The sequence below is a fragment of the Bidens hawaiensis genome, unplaced genomic scaffold, assembly GCF_021521415.1.
Source record: "Bidens hawaiensis isolate Kalapana, Puna unplaced genomic scaffold, B.hawaiensis_p1.1 tig00004282_1, whole genome shotgun sequence".
Lineage (NCBI taxonomy): Eukaryota > Viridiplantae > Streptophyta > Magnoliopsida > Asterales > Asteraceae > Bidens > Bidens hawaiensis.
Window position 1 is genome coordinate 1,270,290 of NW_027491257.1, and position 21,797 is coordinate 1,292,086.

General features: G+C 35.2%; 1 protein-coding gene across 1 annotated transcript; it reads left to right on the top strand.

Annotated features, from left to right (window-relative positions):
• Window positions 1–14,456: 14,456 nt before the first annotated feature.
• On the top strand, window positions 14,457–16,949 carry LOC143626011 (uncharacterized). Its single transcript, XM_077096210.1, has 3 exons — window positions 14,457–14,739; window positions 15,425–15,763; window positions 16,490–16,949. The coding sequence occupies exons 1-3, from the start codon at window positions 14,457–14,459 to the stop codon at window positions 16,828–16,830; spliced, it is 963 nt and encodes a 320-aa protein (XP_076952325.1). The 3' UTR covers window positions 16,831–16,949.
• Window positions 16,950–21,797: the final 4,848 nt, after the last annotated feature.

The following is a 21,797-nucleotide window of genomic DNA, read 5'->3' on the forward strand; positions in this document are numbered from 1 at the left end:
GTTTTTCGCGCTAGCGCCCCCGCTAGCGCCCCGGTGGTGTGGTGTTAGCGCCTGGGGGCGCGAGGAGTGGCTCTAGCGCCCCCGTTGAAGCCCCACACCCCTCAGCCTCAGGTGTGTTGTGTCAATATGTATTATGAATGTACACATGATGGAAAATTATTAATGTAGTACTTGGCTAGTTTTTGGGTCCTGTCAACTAATTAATAAAATGTTACTGTCCCTTTCTAAAACAATATATTATTTTTTAAACATATATCATAATTTTGAGAAAACTACGGTTTTCACACTACAAAAAAGTTGGCCTGAGTCTTCCTTTATTTCACAAAAAAAACTACGTTAGGTGAAGTTTTATTAGACTTATTGTAACATTTTTGTTAGATAATACAAGTGTTTATTTCAAATACAACCTTTCGAAAAGGTTGTAGTAATTTGAAATAAGCAGCTGCGTTATCTAACAAAAAGCTACGAAAATGTTGCATTTGAAAAAAACAGTTGCGCTATCTAACAAAAAGGTTGTATTAGGTCTAATGCAGTTTTTTGTGAAATAAATGTTGCCTTAGACCAATTTTTTTTTATCTTTGTGGTTTGTTTAAATTTGTTGTTTCAAGTCCATAGAGTTTCATTTTTGTTACAATTTTCGTCCCTATTATTTGTTGAAATATGCTATTTTGGTTCAAAGATGTTTACGGGAGGATGAAAATTGCAACAAAAGTGAAAATTTATGGACGAAAATGACGAATTTTAAATATTTGAATGAAATGTTAAATTTAAACAAACCTAAAACTGTAGTTTTTTTTCTATCGTTATTTCTTTAGAGATAGAAAGTAGCATTCTTTAAGCAAAAAGAATTATTTGACCAGATGTTTAAAATGTTGCTTTTTAAGAGATTTCCTTTTAAGGTTGTTATTTTTAGACAATAACACTCCTTTAACTCTTTCAAGTTATTGCTATTCTTAATTTTCCTTGATGTGACACTTCAAATCTTACTTTTCTTGATTTCGTAAAATAAGAATAAAATAATGATAATAAGAACTGTTTGTTACACTACCTTTTTTTTAACGGCTGTTTGTTAGAGTAGCTATAGGTTAACAAAAATACATCAACCTTATTATTTATAAAAACAGTAAGTTATTTACAAGAGTAAATCACATGTTATATGGATGGTCTCTATCGTTTGGTTAAAGTTTAAAAGTTATGAATATGGTCCATAATATTCTATTTCTATATCATCCTGGTGTATTAGTTAACAGTTGGTACATGCTATTAAATTGATAGAATTAATGACTATCTAACCTACAAAGACCATAAAATTGATCAAAATGACTGTCTTAGGCCTCTTGGTAGTAGCGTTGGCGATGATGTGGTAGCGGACAATATTAATCATACGAGAGGCTAGTTTTACAAAGAAAGTTAGAGAAAGAATCCTAATGTGTGATAAGTTTGTTAGGGCAAACAACAAGCCAGATATGAAAGACTCTGACTTAGTATCGAGGTTTTTTAAATTACAATGGTGATTGTTATTACAAGAGTAAATCACATGTTATATGGATGGTCTCTATTGTTTGGTTAAAGTTTAAAAGTTATGAATATAGTCCATAATATTCTATTTCTATATCATCCTGGTGTATTAGTTAACAGTTGGTACGTGCTGTTAAATTGATAGAATTAATGACTATCTAACCTACAAAGACCATAAAATTGATCAAAATGACTGTCTTAGGCCTCTTGGCAGTAGCGTTGGCGATGATGTGGTAGCGGACAATATTAATCATACGAGAGGCTAGTTTTACAAAGAAAGTTAGAGAAAGAATCCTAATGTGTGATAAGTTTGTTAGGGCAAACAACAAGCCAGATATGAAAGACTCTAACTTAGTATCGAGGTTTTTTAAATTACAATGGTGATTGTTATTCGTCACATATTCGTTAAATTTGATCCAACGGCTCGTGAGAGTGGTGTGATGAAATGTTAAATTATCATAATATGAGAGCCTAACTAATAGAGGGTGGTAGTGACATGTATGTATTACATTCAGATAGAAGATTGTCAAGCATATATAACTAGTTTAGTGCTTATGCTATGAGCTTTGTGTCAATTACACTGTTAGGTTTAGGTAGTGTTTGGTACTTAGAAATAAAAATTAAAATGTAATGACTCATTCTGAGGTAACGAAGAAAAATATGTTTGGTTGATCAAATGAATGGAATGACCCATTATCAGTGCATTCTATTCTCTTTGAAACATCTCAATTTCATTTCATCTATATCCCATGCTTTTTTTTTTCATTTCATTCCCTCTTTCACCCAACACCACTTCCACCACCACCGTCGCCGTCACCAACCACCACCACCACCATCGTCATCAATGCCAGCCGTCCACCGCCGCCACCCGCTCACCCCATTATCAACCATCACCCCCTCCCCTCACCACCACCACCCACCGCCCACTGCCCACCGTCACCGATGACCACCACCGCCACTACCACCACCCCCTGCCGCCTCCATTGTTACCGCCACCGCCACCCCCAACACCACTACCACCCACCTCCAACCACCATTATCTCCCGTCGCCCACCACCACCCGCCACCACCAACCGCCATCATCGCCCACCAATGCAATGCCATAACCGCCACCTACATCCCACCACCACATCCCACCAATACCATGACCGCCACCTTCCTCCCACCACCACCGTCACTCACTACCGTTTTAATTTTATTTTTTCTTTTTTTTTTCTACCTACCAAACAACGTAAATTAATCATTCATTTTATTTTCATGTGGTAACCAAACATCTCATTGGAATGGTAATAACTCATTCAATTCTTTTATGCATTACATTACTACGTTAATTCTATTCCGTCGTCCATTTCATTACCTTATACCAAGCAGATCCTTAAAACATTCATAACTTACCATGTGAGGATAGAAAAATGGAGGAATAGTTGGTGAACGTTTTTCTTGTGGTTGGTTTTATCTACAAAAGAGCATAACTCGTGAATGTCTTATGCAGGCCACAACTTATGTCCCACATATATATTTCACTTTTGCTACCATGAATATCCATCATACCCCCACATTACTATGTAATAACCACTCGCATTCAGAATGTAACCATGTATTAAGCACCATATACACTTTAACTAAACAAACATGCAATATTAAGTGTTTCATACCTATCTTGTCAACATATCATTTTGTCGGTTTTCCCATGTTCTAGCTAGTCTTATGGAATGTTAAAAGCGAATATGCATTGTTGTTGACTTAATTCCTAAACTGCTTGTTTCTAAGAAATGTTCTCTTGACATTGAGATTTATTAGAAAAAGAAAAAAAATACTTGAAATAATAACTTCAGTAGAGGATTTTTACTTTGTAAACATATGCTGGTACTGGCACCAAGTAACGTGCTCATTTTGGGTTCCTTAGAGCATTCTCATTCCATTCTCTATAATTATGTGAGGGGAGTTTGCAAATTATAGGGTGAGGTTGTAAGTGATTGTGAGTGTAAATTATAGGGTGTAGAGAGAAATGTAGTGATTTTTTGTAAATTTGGAGAAACATTTGGGAAAACATTGTTTCCCCTATTTATTTTTTAATATTTGTTGGATTGGTTGTGAGTAGAGGATAGAGAAAACTGTAATGATAAAGGTATAAAAAGTATTATTTAATTGAACAGGAGAGAAAAATGTAGTGTTTTTAGTGTAATTATAGAGATAGAGATGGGGAACCGGTTGAGAATGCTCTTACCAATGCTTACAAGTACCAGCACCAAGTAACGTGCTCATTTAGGGTTCCTTACCAATGTTTACAACTTTCAGTAAAAGATGCAATGCATTTTGTTAATGTGTCAAGTCAAAGTCAAGCTAAAATCAAGCTCGATATTATACGAGCTAGCTCAGGCCAACTCGTAATCTCTCTACCAAGTTAGTTGTGGCTCAACAACTTGACTTCTTTAAACAAAGACATTGAGAAACAAATATTGTATTGGCCTGATTTGCTATTAAAGTTGTTAGAATTGATGAGTTGTTTTAAAAAATAACGAAAATGGGGTTACCAAAGATATTGCACATGTTACTTTGAGCAATTCATCTATGTTGTTAACTTTTGTCATAATGATGATAAAAAAAAGAAAGAGAAAGACCCATATAAAGCCTATAAACGAACTGGTGCAATAATCTTTTTATGCTTAATCATCGGATTTGTGTCTTTTCTGCACGACAGGAATAATGAAGAATGGTTGGCATATGCCCGCCATTGGAACCGATGTAGAACGATGAAGAAGATTTTTAATGTACAAGGCAGTTCAATACCTACAAATTTGATGGATAGGAGGGATGTGAAAGACAACCATTGCAATGCGTGTTTAGGGTTTGTTTAAGTAAAAATAATGCGACACTGGTATAAAAAGAGAGAGCGTGCCAATGATGTTAGGGGCGGCACCTACCATTCACGCAATGCCCGATTGCTATTCAACACATAAGGCTAAGTGTTGTTGGCATTAAACCCCCCAACGTTAACAGCCGTTGTGGCATCACGTTTTTAGGCTAGGGCAGGGGGGGCGTTAAACACCATGCTTGAGGTCATTAGGGGTGGGGGCTGACATGGATGGGATTAACGCTCCCGGCGTTAATCCACAACGTTCAGTCTAAGAAACTATCATAATTGTCACCTCTACTCCATAAGGATATAGCGCTAGAGTCAATATGGTAATAATTGATTTTTTTATAACAATACATGTTAATTTTGCTGAATTTATAAGTAATAAATTCTGATCTAAGTAGTTTACGTATTTCAGTGGGTTAATAGGTTTGTAGGTTTGACAGAATAATAGTGAAAATAAAACATTTAAAACCTCTTTATTTGTTTATTAAATTAAGTATCCATTTATGGCATATTTGAACCTACAAGATCCATCTCGTGTGTTTGGATACATTACCCTCATCAGTCTATCAATCAATCTTTCTTTCTTTCTTTCACTCTCTACAACTCGTGACTGTGCAGGTATTGATTGTACTGTACCATCTATTGTTCAAGCTTTTGTGGAATATCAATAGACCTAGCTACCTAGCATGCATTGGAGTTATGTATCTTTTCGTGAATTGTACCAACATATTGTCATGTCGAAGATATTACATCTGAAAAGAAATTTAAAGTTAAGGGTTCAAAACATCAAATTGTTATAAACAAAGGTTAAAGCTATTTTTTTAAAAGTTGCTTTGCCTTTAAAAAAAGGCAAATTGAATTTTAATAATTCCAACTTAATGACCGATAATAATTCAACTTAGAAAAAAATAGCTGTCACCGGTACTAACTTTCACACCATTTGTTTTCATTGGACATCCGTTAAGAAAAACTTAACGCCGTTATTTTTTTTCCAAATTTCAAACTAATATTTTAGGGCTTTTGATTGTAATGATGATACAAGTCGATTGTTGTAAAACTTAACTCGAAATGGAGCTTCAAACAGCTTGATTTTTGTTAATTAAAAGTTTAAACAACCAAAATTGAAGAATCCTTCAGTCGTTTGGACCACTATTTTGAGGTAAGGTTTTATATCAATCTACTTGTATCCTCATTTTGACAAAAGCCCTAAAATATTAGTTTGAAATTTGAAAAAAACTTAACGTCGTTAAGTATTTTTTTACGGAGGTCCATCAAAAACAAATGGTGTGAAAGTTGAGACCGACGACAACTACTTTCTAAGTTGGAATTATTATCAGTCAACAGCGTTAAGTTAGGATATAATCGAGAAAATTATTGTTTGTGTCCCTGTGGTTTAGGGCGGAGACATAATGAGTCCCCGAAAATTTTTTTGAACTAGTTGAGTCCTCGTGGTTTCAGAAACGAACAACTTGAGTCCCAGTGGTTTCAGTAAAATGAAAGTTTTACTCTGAAAATTAAGTAACAGCAGAGACACAAATTGTTCGTTTCTGAAACCACAGGGACTCAACAAACTAAAAAGATTTTTTGGGGACTCATTGTGCCTCCGCCTTAAAACCACAGGGACTCAAACAGTAATTTTCTCAAAATCCAATTTGCCTAAAAAATAACGGCGTTAGTATATTTCGTTAGTGATTTAACATAATGGGGGCATTTGCGTCTTTTCAGCCTTCACGTGAAAACCCTAACCATCATTTTTACGGCACACATAAGTTAAAACATTTTAATTTACACTATGTGCATGTGTAACATGTTTGATTTATTTTTATAGTTTAAAGCAATTCTATAATGTAAAGTAAAATGTTGGTTTTAAGGGTTTACAATTATTATACGAATTCAAGGTTTTAAGTGGATAATACTGAATAATATAGCTTATAGTATTTAGGGTTTATTAGTATGGGGTTTACAAGTCCAGCTCATCTCTATATATATCGTAAAACTGATCGATTTTTGTGGGGGGATGAAAAGGAATATGTTATTAGTACACCCTTTGGTTATCCACACACCCTACATACGATCGTATAGGGGTTATACAATCATATGAAACCCACTTGAAAAGGGGGTGTATAAGTAAAAGGGTGTGTGAATAACCAGAGTCTGTTAAAATAATAGAGTTTTGTGAAGTTTGACTGAAAACTTTTAGACAAGAGTAATTAAAGTTTAAATAGTTATATTGAATTTTGTGCTTTTAGTTCTGAAGAGGTAGGTCCCAGCAGAGCCCAGTTGGACCCGCAAGACTCACTTTGAAGAGGGACGTTTGCGCAGAAACCAACTGGATCCGCAGGACCAACCATGCTCAGAGACGTGACGTCCTTACGCGCAGTACGCAAGCTGTTCCCGCAGGAAATGCCTCCCAATGGTGAAGGACTCTGCCTATTCCCGCAGCTGCGGATACAAGCCATCAGGGAAGGCCACCCGCGCAGCAAGGCTACACGCACAAGGCACTTAGCTCTCAATCACTCAGTGTCACCTGAAGGAATGAGCAAAGCCGGGGACAATCCCGCACAAAGGCGGGAGGGGGAATACTCCCGCCCATAAGCCAGTCCGTACGATACGGGAAGATCTTCTGTACTGTACCTGACGAGGTATGGGCAAAAGATCTGACTAAAGATACGACAGCTTATTGACAACAGTATGGCGAGCAGCATGCTCCTGTACTGTATGTCACTATTAGCCGCTGCCTACTCACCAACTCCTGTCATACCACGTGCATAGCCGGCAGTTGGTGGAAAAGGAATAGTACACAGCAGGCCTGGTCACTATCAGCCGCTGCCTACCCACCAACTACCAGCAGGGCGCGTGCGTAGGCCACTGTTGGTGGAACAGGAATACTATTGCAGCCGGCCACACCTCCTTGGAAACCTACCTTCGGCTATAAATACCACAAATGGTATGACCATCTCATCTTATCATATCATATCATATCACATTATCATCATATTATACCTGATATCTGCTCTAGCAATCTCTTAATATACATTTATATTTAAAGAGCAATCTAGTCTGATTCTCACGCCGGAGGGTGGTCACAAGGAGGAACCCCCACTTCTCAGTGACAAGCTCACGGTGTCTGTTTTGCAGGTTATCAGAAGAACCATCTTTGCTGGGTCTAACCCCTCGTGGGAAACATCTATCTAACCCCCAGGTTACCCGTAACTAGCCCGGGGTCCGGTTAGTGTTTCTTCATTGGTGCCATCCGTGCATAAAGCTAGAACTTCATTTTTCTCCAGTTTTTTCAAACTTCTGGAAAGATGGTTAAAGAAGCTCCGGTAACCACAACCCCAGCTACTGGGGGGAATACCGGCTACACAGTCTTTACAAACACTACCCCGGTTACCCAAGCCGGGGCAAGTGAAGTAAATTTTACGAACACTAACCCAGTTACCCAAGCTGGGGCAAGTGCAGTAAATAATCGCTCACTGGGATTCACCGATACCCAGTTAGAGAAACAAACAAGACTTCCCCGCCAAACACTCGATGAAGTTAAGGCATGGGCGGAGGCACGTCAAAAGGAATTCCAAGCTGAGGCGTTCGTCCAACAGGCTGACGAATTCGAAGAATACTTGGACGATGACTCGGAGGAATCCGACACCGACGCGAACCCTCGCCATAGGGCAAAAGGGAAGCGTAAGGAAACGGACTCCCAACCGAGAAGGCATTTTGGAGAAGCCTTCAAACCAAAAAACACAGGTGGAAGTCCACGTGACTTCTCCAAAACATTCAGACCAAACGTTGCAAATGCGGGAACGTCCAAATTTGCAAGGGACATAGCGGAAGCAATTGCCCCGACCATCTCATCTTATCATATCATCTCATATCACATTATCATCATATTATACCTGATATCTGCTCTAGCAATCTCTTAATATACATTTATATTTAAAGAGCAATCTAGTCTGATTCTCACGCCGGAGGGTGGTCACAAGGAGGAACCCCCCCCTTCTCAGTGACAAGCTCACGGTGTCTGTTTTACAGGTTATCAGAAGAACCATCTTTGCTGGGTCTAACCCCTCGTGGGAAACATCTCTATAACCCCCAGGTTACCCGTAACTAGCCCGGGGTCCGGTTAGTGTTTCTTCAAGTTCTTACATGAAATAAATGATGACCTTTCTTTAATACGGGAGTTACACTTATGGGGTAGCTCCAGTTGGAAATGAAGTTAAGAAAAGCTTACAATGGTAATAACTAGATTCATCATCAATAGTCGATATTCTGAAGATTTGCTTTAAACAGAAAAAATAAATAATATACAGTGTCAGATAATTATATTAGTTAACTAGGGTGTTGCTAAATATTAGATTACAATGGTCTGTTTGGTATGAGTTAATGGAATAAGCCTGGTGATGAAATAGATAAAGGAATGGAATGGGTTATTACAATTTCAATGAGATGTTGTGTTACCACATGAGAATGAAATGAATGTTTCTTTGCGTTGTTTGTTAGGTAGAAAAAAATTGAACTAAAATGGTAGTGAGTGGAGGTGGAAGGCAGGTGGCGGTCGTAGTATTGGTGGGGAGGTGATGGTGGTTGGCAATGGCGGGTGGTGGTGGGAGACGGTAGATAATGGTGGTTATAGGTGGGTTGGGGGGGTTGGTGGTGGTAACGGTGGAGGTAGCTGGTGATGGTGGCAATGGACGGCGATGGTGGTGGTTGGTGGCAGTGGTGGTGGTTGGTGGTGGGTGCTGATGGTGGCGGTGGGAGGGTGGTGGAGGTGATGTAAGGTGAAAAAAGGAATGGAATGAAAAAAATGGGGTATGAATGAAATGAAATTAACGTGTTTTAGCGGGAATGGAATGGACTAAGTAATAGGCCATTCCATTTCTTTGATCAACCAAACACACTTTTATTTATTCCCTCACAATGGGTCATCCCATCCCGCTCTTAAATTCTGCATACCAAACGCTAACTAAATAAATGTATTATGTAATCTTTGTGGAGTGTGATCTTGCAATGGTGTAAGATGCTCGTCTTCTTTCTTTTTAGCTTTTGATTTGTTGGAGCTACATAAATTATTGAAGTTTCCAAAGGATAAAAGTTTAGTTTTTCATGTGGTTTGTTGGATTGTTGCGTGGAGTTTGTGAAAAAGAATAAATGCTTAAGTTCATAACGGGAATCCGACCTTCTCGCTAGTTTGTTGGAGACTTTTCTTTGGATAAAGAATATGGGGAGAAGGTGCGAACTTTCTTGAGAAGTTTGGTGCCGGTTTCGCGTGTAATTAGAGGTTCGGGTGGGTTGGCATGCTTGTTATTGTTTGTGTTGTTGCTTCTGTTTTGGTGGCGTGATTAATTACAGGCCTTTTTGCTGTGTGTTGGTGTGTCTAATATCTTGCTAGTTTTGTTGATCGTTAAAAAAAGTTGTTTTAGAATAAAGGGAAATGCCATCTCTCTCTAGCTACAAACTTAGATATCATTTGTAACCCTAATTAAGAATCAATACAATACTTCATATTTTTTCGTTTAAGTTGGTTTCATAGATAGGGCTCACAACCCTCATTAGAAAACTCTATACGGGCCGGGGAATGTGAAAAATGAAAAATCGAACGCTTAAAAACCTAGTGTGAAGCATAATAATCTAATTAAATTATCGACTTGTAAATAATATTATACGGGAAAATCACCAAAATGATCGTTGGCTTTTTTAAATTACTGGAAAAAATAAAAAGCCAAAAAATGCACGAGAAAAGTCTGGGTGTTGTAGGGGTCTGAATAACAGGAGCTTCAAAAGGCAACACATGGATGAAATGCATGGGTTATAAGGGTGTCCTCTAATCGCCGGACCAAAGGATATGTTTCAACCATGTGGTTCGTGTTCTCATGTTTGATCCATGTACTCAAGTTTGGATTTGTTCGGCTAGTAATCATCTTCCTTTCATATATTTCAGTTAAGTAGACCAGCAATTTAATAAATAGTCATTGACTCATTGTAGATGAAAGTTGTATCCAAGTTACAACTTACAAAAGTCTTTAACTATAAAAACAAGATGTCTTTGAATAATTGTACTCATTTGAATAAACAGTTGATTTTGTGAAAAAAGATCCTGGTTCTGTTCATAGGAAAGAATTTCATGTGCACAGATCATGCTCCACTATATATAAGTGGTGGAGGAGTTAATCCCGATTAGTTAGTATTCGGTTAAAGATTTAGTTAATGTTTGTTAGTAAAGTTAGTGCCCTAAATGTAATTGTTAGAAAGTTTGGGCAATTGGTGTAATTTATAAATAGAATAAACTTATGTTTTTTCATGTAAACAATAAATCAAATTTGTTCTTATATAATTATTGTTTATGTATTGTTGATTTCTATTGTTATTTGTTAATTGATCTGATTATAATGACCCAAACCCAATCCACACCATGCATCGCACCCACAAGATAATAAGACTATCTTCAATGTCACGTGCGGCCTTAGTCGCTGTTAGTTACCATGTCATACACCATATAATATCCTTACAAATTCTTATAAACCTCAATTTCATCTCAAAACCTACATATATCCTTGTTCTTAATTTTTGCCCCATCGCCTACCTATTATATAAAATATTTAAACAAAACCTTTTCATTTTTTACTCTGGACCCACCTCATCACCGACACAAACTCATGCCATTGTGCAAGGGCGCGAACCTCACCTAAGGGCTTCATTGGTCGGATAAGCTCAAAGCCTCAAATGTTGAAGGCCTTGAAAGGCTAATCTCCAAAGACCCATTGAAGGCAAGTTAATAATTTAAACCTAAGTATGCATAGGCAGTTAAGTAGTAAAGTGAGGTCTATGTTATAAAAGTAAGAGATTTAGGTGCATGAGTTAACAGGTGTTTTAAATCAATCACTATTTTCTATCAAAGTTTTTGCTGTTCAAGTTTTGTTACTGTTTCAACCTTTTCTTCTTCAGTTATGGTCTTTATTTTAATCAGTGTTGTGTTAACTTGTAATCTTTCTAATAAAACTTGTACACTGATCAAGTTGTTTTGATGGAGTTATCTATGCATACTGTAGTCTGATGTTTATGACACAAGGATGATTTTTATGTGAAAAATACCTTTCAAGTTTGTAATATCTGAAGAATATTTTTTATGATAGTAGTAAGTAATTTTACTTTCTTTTATTAACATGTTCTGAAATGAAAAAAGAAAAAAGAAAGCCTATTTAATGATGTTTTCAAGTTTAAATAAATTAGCATTTAGTTTAAAAGATGTCAAAAGTTAGTAATAACCAGTGGGATTGGTCCGCGTTACGCTTGCAGGAATTCGGTTGGTATCATTTTGCAGGGCCGGCTCTGATAAAGCAAAAAATCTTTTGGGCCGAAGACGAAAATCGTTTTGGGCCTTAAGTAAAAGGATTATTTTGTTAGGTTTAAACACTTTAATTTTTAAATGGGTTTATTTGATTATAATTTGGGTTGTGTAAAAAACTTTTATATAAAAATAGAATTAAACATGTCTCAAGTAAGGCTAAAATCCACAACCTCTTGGTTATAAGTAGTACTCATTTGCAACTAGACCAAGCTAGTGGCTATATAACTGTAATTAAAAATTAAATATACATATTGTTTTTAATAAAAATACATATAATCTTTTCATAAAAAAAAATTCGGGCCTAGCGAGGTGTTTCCTATGACGATCGACCACCCTGCCAGGCCCTGTCACTTTGGTACGTTTACGGTATCAACATTCGCTATATGGCAACCGAAAGAGAAAATCCAAATTCTCAATAGGAATTAGATCAATCGAAAATGTACCATAGAAATGAATACTGGTACCGAGACAGATTATAAGTCGAAAACCTTGGAAATCAAACAAAACGGAATTTAAAAAAATAAATCTGGATCCCTGATTTGAATATTTGAAGTTCATCCTTGATAGAACAAAACATTTTATTTTAGTAAGACACGGATTAACCTATGAATTTTGAACCGAGCACTATATTCAGAACTTTATAAAAAAAACTGGAACAACTTCATTGAATAGTAACTAGCTTTAAAAAGTGTTTCAATTAGGTCACTCAATTTTCATATTTTATTAAATTAAATGTTTTTAACATGTTTTTTTAGCCTTTTTCTTTTTTTGTTTTACATAGGAAATTTTTTTATCTTTTTGTATGTTGACGATGAGTGGCGACATGAATTTTATTTTTCATTTTTAAATTTTAATATAATTAACGTTTTATTAAGTTTTTTAAATTTAACTGCATATATTGCAAATTCCGACCCCCACATCTTATCCTCCATTTCTTTCTTGACGTACAAAAAAATTGGTGAGACTTGATTTGAAGATTTAGTGACATGATTTAGGAAAAATATACATCTATGACCTAATTGGAACACTTTTGAAAGTTGATTGCTATTCTATGAGATATTCTCAACATAAAATAATGAAAGTAGGAAAAGGGATTCCAGTTGGATTTTGAAAATTAGAACGTTACAAAAATATATTAATTTAGATTTCTTTAAAGGATTGGTGTAATTTAAAGTGTAATTTTGGTTGGTTAGAAACTTCCTCTGTTATTGGTTGGGAGTCTTGGTTTTGGTGATTGTATCGGTTTTCTAGCATCTTGCTAGTTCTTAATAAAAAAAATTTTGACTGTTAAATAAAAGTGAAAGAAAAATAAAGATATATTCATAATTTACAAGGCAGCATATTATATCATTTGATAATTTTCATTTGAGAAAGCATTATTTTGAACTACAAAGGGACTAAAATCAACTTAACTAATAGTGTAAGGGCAATATTAATAAAACTCAAAAAGAAAAAAACAAAAACAAGAATCTTTTGGCAACGAGGCCAAGTTATTTGTACCAGTAGACAAAAAAGTCGAGATCAAAACTTTCCAAATACTTACTATTATTATTAGTTTTGCAACAACCTGGTAACCAATCCTTAGTTAACAAATTTGGTTGAGGGGTAAAAGTGAATGACAATATTAGCATATGTAGGATTTCTTAGGGTATTTAATTTCTTGATATATATAATGTTCAATATCAAGAATTTAACACCCATAATTAAGCGTAACATTATGTAACCACTTCATATGTCTTTGGTCTTTGAGATCCTTTGTTGAGATCAGCGGTCCATCAATCCTTAAAACTATAACGTGAAAAGGAGAGGGTGCATAGCTAGTCTGCAGTGTTTTTTATTTTTCCTTTTTTTTTTCTTACTGAAAGGCTAAATTATATTAGAAAAACTAAAACAAGGCTACTAGCAAGAAGCGAAAAGCCCGAACATACAAAATAAACCCAAAAGGGAACATACAAGGGTTACACTACAACACAGAAGACAGGCAGTGTGAGAGAGAGGGAGAAAGTACGTAGGAGAGTGCGGTCTGTAAGGGTCTGCGGGAGGTTGAGATTCTCACGATGAAATTCCGAATTTAACGCAAATATTAAGTGCGTAACGTTCATGTAACAAACTTTTTCACGTGTCTCAAATGTTTAAGGCGCTATGTTGCAATCAACATCATCAGGCCAGTCAAACTTTAAAACCTTCGACGTGGAAAAGTGAGTGCGTATTTCGTCTGTACTTACAAACTATCCTGCAAAAGGCGAGCAACGTGAACGAGTGAGTAGGAGGGTGCGGTCTAAAAAAGTGAGTGCGTATTTCGTCAGTACTTACAAACACTCCACTTCTTTCTCTTCATTTCCTTTCCTTTCTTTCGTTTAATGAGACTCGAGAACATAGCGTAAAAGACCCTTTGTTAGGGTATAGCCAATGGTTACTAAAATGGTCACTTTACCCACCCTATCCCTACCACCCCCACGAGTGGAATGCAGATAAAATTGAGACTTCTGTCACAAATGCTTTTCCTGTTACTATTTGTTGCTCCAAAACACACACACGCAAAACACGTCTATTTCAACATGTCTTTAACCAGAACATGACGTTTTTGTAGCAGCACCCGCACGCACCTCTCTCTTTCTCTCTCTAAACAACCACAAACTCACACACACACACATCAACACATGATCATCAACTTTATATACCAAACATAAACCACAACAACTGAGAACTGAAACTATTGTTTCTTCTTCAATGAACATGACTTTTTCAGACTCTTTTCGTTCTCTCTCTCTCAACAATCCCTATATTAATACCACACATGTTCAAGAAGATGAAGAGGATGAAGAAGAACAAGAAGAACTTGACCTCAATCTCAGTGGGAACAATATTAATAATAATGGAAGAGTCAGACCAACAAAGACTTGTGCAAGAGGCCATTGGAGACCAGCTGAAGATGCTAAACTTAAAGAGCTTGTTGCTCTTTATGGTCCACAAAACTGGAACTTGATTGCTGAGAAACTTGAAGGAAGATCAGGTACTCTTTTTATGGTTTAATTAAACACGTGTTTATACGTGTTTGCGTTTGATACTTTTGTTTTCCTTGCATCTAAAGCTGTTGGGCTACTTAGCATACATGAATAGTAATCTTATGACCCGAGACTTGAAAGTGTAATTTTTAAACGACTTAATTAGTTTTTTGTTTCGAAAATCTGACTTGCTCCTACGGAACCAAGATCAAAAAGAATAAAAAAAATTAGTCATTCACAACCAATGATGAATGATTCCTCGAAAAGTTAAGGATTAATAATCGTTTTCAAAAAAATCGAGTGGATTCCATCTTATACATACATGTTGAAGGTAATAATAATAATAATAATAATAATAATAATAATAATAATAATAATAATAAAGAGTTCTTTCTTTCTTTTATTACTTAGGAGCGGTGTGAGATTAAAGTCTCGCGCGGTTTTTAATGAGAGAAAGAGGCGAGGAATCCTCTTTTCGACTCTTAACTCTCTCACTCTAGTCGTTGCTTTTCTTTCTGTTACTTCGAAAGTAGTTGCTTTAGCTTCAGCAACTCAAATTTTTGATATTCCTATAAAACGCAACCTTTCATATTGTTATTAAAAAAAAGGTCTAGCCCTAATATTTATATATGTTTTTTATGTATGTTTTTTGTGTGACAAAATATGTGTTTAATAAATTTGTGAAAACTTTAGGGAAGAGTTGCAGGTTGAGATGGTTTAATCAACTAGATCCAAGGATTAACAGAAAAGCTTTTAGTGATGAAGAAGAAGAAAGATTGATGACTGCTCACAGAATGTACGGAAACAAATGGGCATTAATTGCAAGGCTGTTTCCTGGAAGAACTGATAATGCTGTCAAGAATCATTGGCATGTAATCATGGCAAGAAAGTATAGAGAACAGACAAATGCTCACCGGAAAAGAAGAATGCTTGCCGGCTCTGCCACACCGCCACCACCGCCACCGATGTTAGCTCAACCATGTTATGATGGGGTGTATCCTCATCAACCATCGTTTGGTGTCATTTCAGCTGGTTAGAGTAAAAATTTTTAGGGTTTTCATTTTTTACAATAAAAAAGTGTCGTCGTATTTGATTTCACACCATCAAATGACCGTCTATTAAACACTCGGACTATTGTTTTTACCAAAAAAAAAATTTAATTAAAAAGAAGTCAAACTTTGAAAGTTATTTGTTAGAACAGTTTTCCAGCCAATATCTTGATGGCTGTTCTAACCATAGATGGTCACACATTGAATTTTTTTGTTCAAAATGGTCTTCAGACCTTTTGTAAGATGGACGTTTTGAAACTGTGTGGGATTAGAAGTTTGGTGTCGTCTCCGGTTAGTTCAATTATTTTATTTCTAGGGTTTTCATTTTTTGACATGAAAAGTGTCATGTTACACACACTAATTCATCTGATTTCACACGATCAACCGATCAACCATCCATTAAACAATCATTTTGAAAAAAAAAAAAAACTTTAAAAGTTATTGGTCAGAATGGCCTTTTGAATGACGATCCTAGTTTATCTAGACGGTCGTATGAAACTCTATGGGTTAGATGTCTATGTGTATAGATGACCTCGTCAAAAAACCTAATTTTATTTTTGGTGAAAAAAAGCAAACCTTGGCATGGATTTTAATACATAATGTACAAGATATTAAAGCATGAAAGTACACACATGTTGCCATTTTTGTGTACCTTTTGTGTCATCAATAAAACTTACTATTTCTAGTTACAAAATGGTATATGTTTCAGGTGGGAAAAACATGAACAATAATCAGATGATGATGATGATGGATATTTTCAACAACAAGAACACATTCTATGAGAATCATCATCAACAACAATATCATGATCAAGATTATGAACATCAATATGCAACACCGTTGGTGATGATGAGTGCTGGCCTAAGCCATCAGTATTACCACTATCAGCATCATGTTTACAACATTAGCGGTAGCGGTAGCAGCAGCGGTGGCTCAGCGGCAGGACAACCACCACCACCATCACAAGTTTTACAAAGCCAGCAGTTTTCTGAAGCTAATATTGACATTTCACCACCTCTTATAGACTTTCTTGGAGTTGGAGCCACTTAAAAACTATTAATATTAATGATGACTTGTGTTTAACTTCTCTCTTTGACTTCTATTAGTTAATGTTGAATTAAATTGTTTCTGAGTTTATTTATTAATCATGACTCCTGGTTATTATACTTCCATTTTGTAGTTGACTACAGGACATATATTATAAAGTCCTAATGTCCCCTACCAAATACTGTTCACCTTAGAAGATATATTCACACATTCACAAAATTGCACCCTATTAAAAAAGATTCTTGATGTAACTCATGCCCTACTTCAAATATCAACTCGTAAGTCATATGGACTAATAATGAGAGTATCTTTAACACGGGAGTCTGTGGAGCTAGGGTACGCATAGCACGTTTGGTTTGGCGTCTGTTGGAGCACGTAGTGATTGGGACGGGCACCATCCGTGGTGCCTCATCCATGTAGAAGGATGGTTTCTTTTTTGTATATATATTTTTTTCTTTCACTCGGTTTTAGATACTGAGAATAGGTCGGATGAATTAGGGTAAATGAGGACAATGGGTTGAGTATAGTTTTAAAAACATTTTGTTACATTTTATTTATATTTTCCGTCTTAAACATGAATTGTTTATTTATAGGAACTTATAAATCTACTAACTTTTACATATGGTAAAAATGTGATCTTTAATTGTATATAAACTATATAATTACTCTACTTGATTCTCATAATTAGCACATTATTTTTATTTGTATTTGATCCAAACCCTTATTAGAATAAACATTTGGCTATGAAAGTAAATGTCAAAAGCGATTATAGCATAGAAGTGTAAAACTATTTGTGAATGGGTATTAAAAAATGAATTTTCAAAATATCATTTAATTAACTAAACGTCTTATTAAATATTTTAAATATTGAAGATCGACGTTCTTAAGAACCAAATATATATTAATGATTTCGTTTCTTACAAACCATTTGCATGAAGACTCATTGGTGAAGATGGGTTACAATTATAACTAAGCTTTAATAAAATAATAATGAATTCTTTAATAATTAAACAACTATTTGTTAAGTTTAGTTTTGTTGTATTGTGGGAAATTAATTCATTGTTATTAAGACGAGTAACGGCCAAACATCCTTTCCTCAGCAGAATCTTCGCTGGTGTGATTCTTCATGTTATTCACATGAGATTTGTGGACATGTAACAAGCTAACAACATTGTCATCATCAAACATATGTTTCTGTGGAAACATAACAGAATTAAGTTACATGAGGTTGGCCCCATTCTTGGTGTGCATCACATTAATATTGAATACTTTGGAAAATAGTTTAATTACTACAAATCAACAACATCTATATAAGTATTTTGATGCTTGAGAAATAAAAAAAAGGACCTAAACTGTAATAATAATAATAATAATAATAATAATAATAATAATAATAATAATAATAATAATATAAGTTTAGATACCAAATTATTTTGTGATTTTGTTTTAATAATTTGTTAAGCCATATGTTAAGGACTAATGGGCTTAACCCATGCCTGTTTGAATGGACCCACGTGGGCTTTGATATGACTAGACCAAACAAAAGCCTGCTAGGGTTAATGGGCTTTAACCCATGTCTGTTCCTTAGGGCCTTAGGGCATGAAATGGGTCGAGCTTAGCTAGGGTTGTTCACGAGTCGAGTTGAACCAAACAAAGGCTTGCTCGTTGCTTAGCTCGTTTAAAACCGACCCATACCCAATGGCTGAAATTCGAACCGAGCTAAAAAAGAAACGGCCAAAATCGAACCGAGCATTTTTCGATCGAACACCGAGCGATTTCGAGCATTTTTTATTTCTTTTTCACTTTAAGATTTTCAATAAGAAACAAGTTTGAATGCTGTAAATAATACATCTCGTAAATAAATTAGTAGTTTTTAGACAAACGTATAATAGGTTGTAAATTTTTAGGAAAAAGAAGTTTGAAGTAAGATATAATGAACATGTAAACAAATTTTTAGTATTCTGAAAACTTAAATCGAACTAATAAAACTATAAAATTGACGGAATAGGAAAAATTTATAAGGGTTTAAAAAATTGTATACTTATATTATATGTGTGTTTTCTATATATTTATATATTTGTTCATATACATATATATATATATATATATATAATAAATTAAAAATATTCGAACCGAACCGAGCAGTGCGGCTCGTTTACAATCGAGCGAAAAAGCAAGCGAGCGTTTTCCAAGCAATTTCCGAGCGAGCTGCTAGCGAGTTCGAGCGTCGAGCAGTTTGTACGGCCCTAAGCTTAGCTTTGTTCTTCTCTGGTAGGATACAGAGGTGAACATCCAAACCGGTTAACTGGTTTATAACCGATTCTTTAATTGGTTAGCAACTGGTCCCTCTCTAACCAGTTTCAATCCAGAAAAAACCGGCGGTTAGTAATCGGCTTTTCATTTCAGTCCCAGAACTGGTTAATAACCGGCTACAAAACCAGTTTTAGGTTTTTACATGATTTTTTTTAAATTGGTTTTTTCTTGGTTAACTGGTTCGGTTTTACCCGAAATCGGTTATACAGGTTAGGGCTTTTGTCCTTTAAAGCTAGTTACTAGCCGACCCGATTAACAAGTCTAACCGGTTAATTGACTGTTGACCAATAACCGGTTTGTGCATGTCAAGTAGGAATAATGAGCAAAGGTATGTCAACATATGTATCAAATTCGGCCAAAAATATCAAACACTAAATATTTCTATATGATCAATTTTTGAATATATCGTGATAACCAATTGCTTTTATGATTCAAAAATATAAACCATACTCTATACACACCACTTGCAACAGCCAACACTAATTAAAGGTGAAACTTATTCACATACATATACATACAACCATTCCACCACTAATTCCAGGTCTAAATGCCTGTTTACACGACATTATCAAAATCTAAAGCATGTTTAAAGGTGAAATGACGACGAATGTGACCGTGGGAGGATGTGCATGTAAGGACACCCCTTTGCAGGTGTTGTACGTATAGGGAAAACACTCTTAATAATGTGTAATTTTCTCAGATTCCCACATTATTGTATTAATCGTTAGTCATTGTCGATAAATAAATAACATCATTGCAATATTTATTATAGATATGAAATTATTTATTTATTGAGATGTATCCTTAAAACATAAAATCACAAGTAAAGAAAAAAAATCCACCTCTTAAAAAGAACATGACTCCATGAGCCTAACAAATTCATCAAAATCAACGAGTCCATCCCCATTGATATCAAAGCCTTCGATCATATTTCTACATTCCTCAAACTTTGTCATTTGTCCAAATTTACACAACATTCTTTGCAACCCGAACTCATCAATGAACCCATCCGAGTTCTCATCAAACGCATCGAAAGCCATCTAGCTTCCCCCAAACTTGGCTCCTCGTCATCAAACATTGACACAATGTCAATACACTTATCATGACCATGACATTGTTGGAACCCTAGTTGAGCCATGACGGTATTTATTTCGTCAAGTGTCACAAACTCTTTCTTGTTGGTGTCTTTTAGGTTAGGTAGTGTGGGAGTGGTGCTTAACTTGTTCCATAAGACGGAATAACGAGTCATTAGAGAGTGGATTGAAGCTCCAAGAGATGTCAACAAAACTTCACAATAGTTGATGTTATAAAGTGCGATTTTGAAGAATAAAAGGACGCATGACGAGAATCTTTTCACGACCATCTTGGATCAAGTTATCGACCTCAGTAAATATAGTGTCGGTTGACCCAAAAAGGAAAAAAAATTTGTTACAATATGAATTGGTATTTGGAGTTGATTATAGAATGCATGATTTTGTAGACAACATCCTATGTATATATATATGTTGAAGTGTTGAACAAGAAGCATTGTTTTGTTTGCTTCAACAAGATTACTTAGAAATTTCTATGAAGTTGAATAAAACGTGTAAACCACAAAAACACGCATATTACGTTTGAGAAAACAGTAATAATAATAATAATAATAACAACAACATTAGCAGTAATAACTAATAAGAGTAACATTAATGACGACGACAATGACGACGACGAGTGATGCGTTGCCCGACGAATTCTTTCATTTTGTAGTGACAAATCAACGAGAATTTGATTGAGATTGGTTACTTCATTATGGTATCAGGAGTGAACCCAAAAAAGAAATTCGTTAAATTAACATCTAAAAATAAAGCATTTAATATGATATTTATTCGGTCGGTAAAACCCGAGCGTTGGTAAACGCTGAGCATTGTCCGTAAAACCCTAGCTTTGCTGGTACGTAAAACACGATAAAAAATTCAACATAATTAAAAACACCCGAATTGAAACATTGTTTCGTTGCTTGGATCATCGTTTTGATATAAGTTTTACATCTGTCGTCTCGTACGTTCTTTCGATCAAAAGCCTTAAAACATCGGTTTGAAACTTGGGAAAAACTTAACAGCGTTAAATGTTTTTTAACAGAGGTCTATTGAGACAAAAATAGTTGAAAGTTGATACCACCGGTAGTGATTTTTAAAGTTGGGATTATTATCGACCAGTATACAAAAGTTGGAATTATTTATTTCCAATTTGCCTATTTCTTTTATTTTTCCCGATTTTGATGGCTACAAATCATATTGCTATTTTTAATGAGGTCGTATATGATATTAATCCAAATAAAAACTTTGTGTTTCATTTATATTTGTAGAAATTTTATATATAGAAATCTTTTTGTTTAATTTGTGTACAATTTTTGGCAGAATTTTATAAATATATGAACATTTTTTGTTTTAATTTGATTTTGTTTTTTTTATATATTGTCAGTTGATTTTATTATATATCCACTAACAGGAAAACACTGAAAAAAAACCAAAGAAAAGTCATATGGTACTTTAGCGTGGTAAATCTTGGAAAAGAGATTGAAAATATTGTAAAATATACTTTTAAGTTGTTTTTATCAATTACACTGAAATATGGTAGTTTTTGCATTGTGATTGAAGGTTCCTAGAAGGGTAGGAGAC

Excerpts from the sequence above, each read along its gene's own strand:
- LOC143626011 (XM_077096210.1), top strand. The coding sequence starts at position 14,457 with ATGAACATGACTTTTTCAGACTCTTTTCGTTCTCTCTCTCTCAACAAT. Across the intron at positions 14,740-15,424 it reads GAAACTTGAAGGAAGATCAG|GGAAGAGTTGCAGGTTGAGA; the intron begins GTACTCTTTTTA and ends TGAAAACTTTAG. Across the intron at positions 15,764-16,489 it reads GTTTGGTGTCATTTCAGCTG|GTGGGAAAAACATGAACAAT; the intron begins GTTAGAGTAAAA and ends TATATGTTTCAG.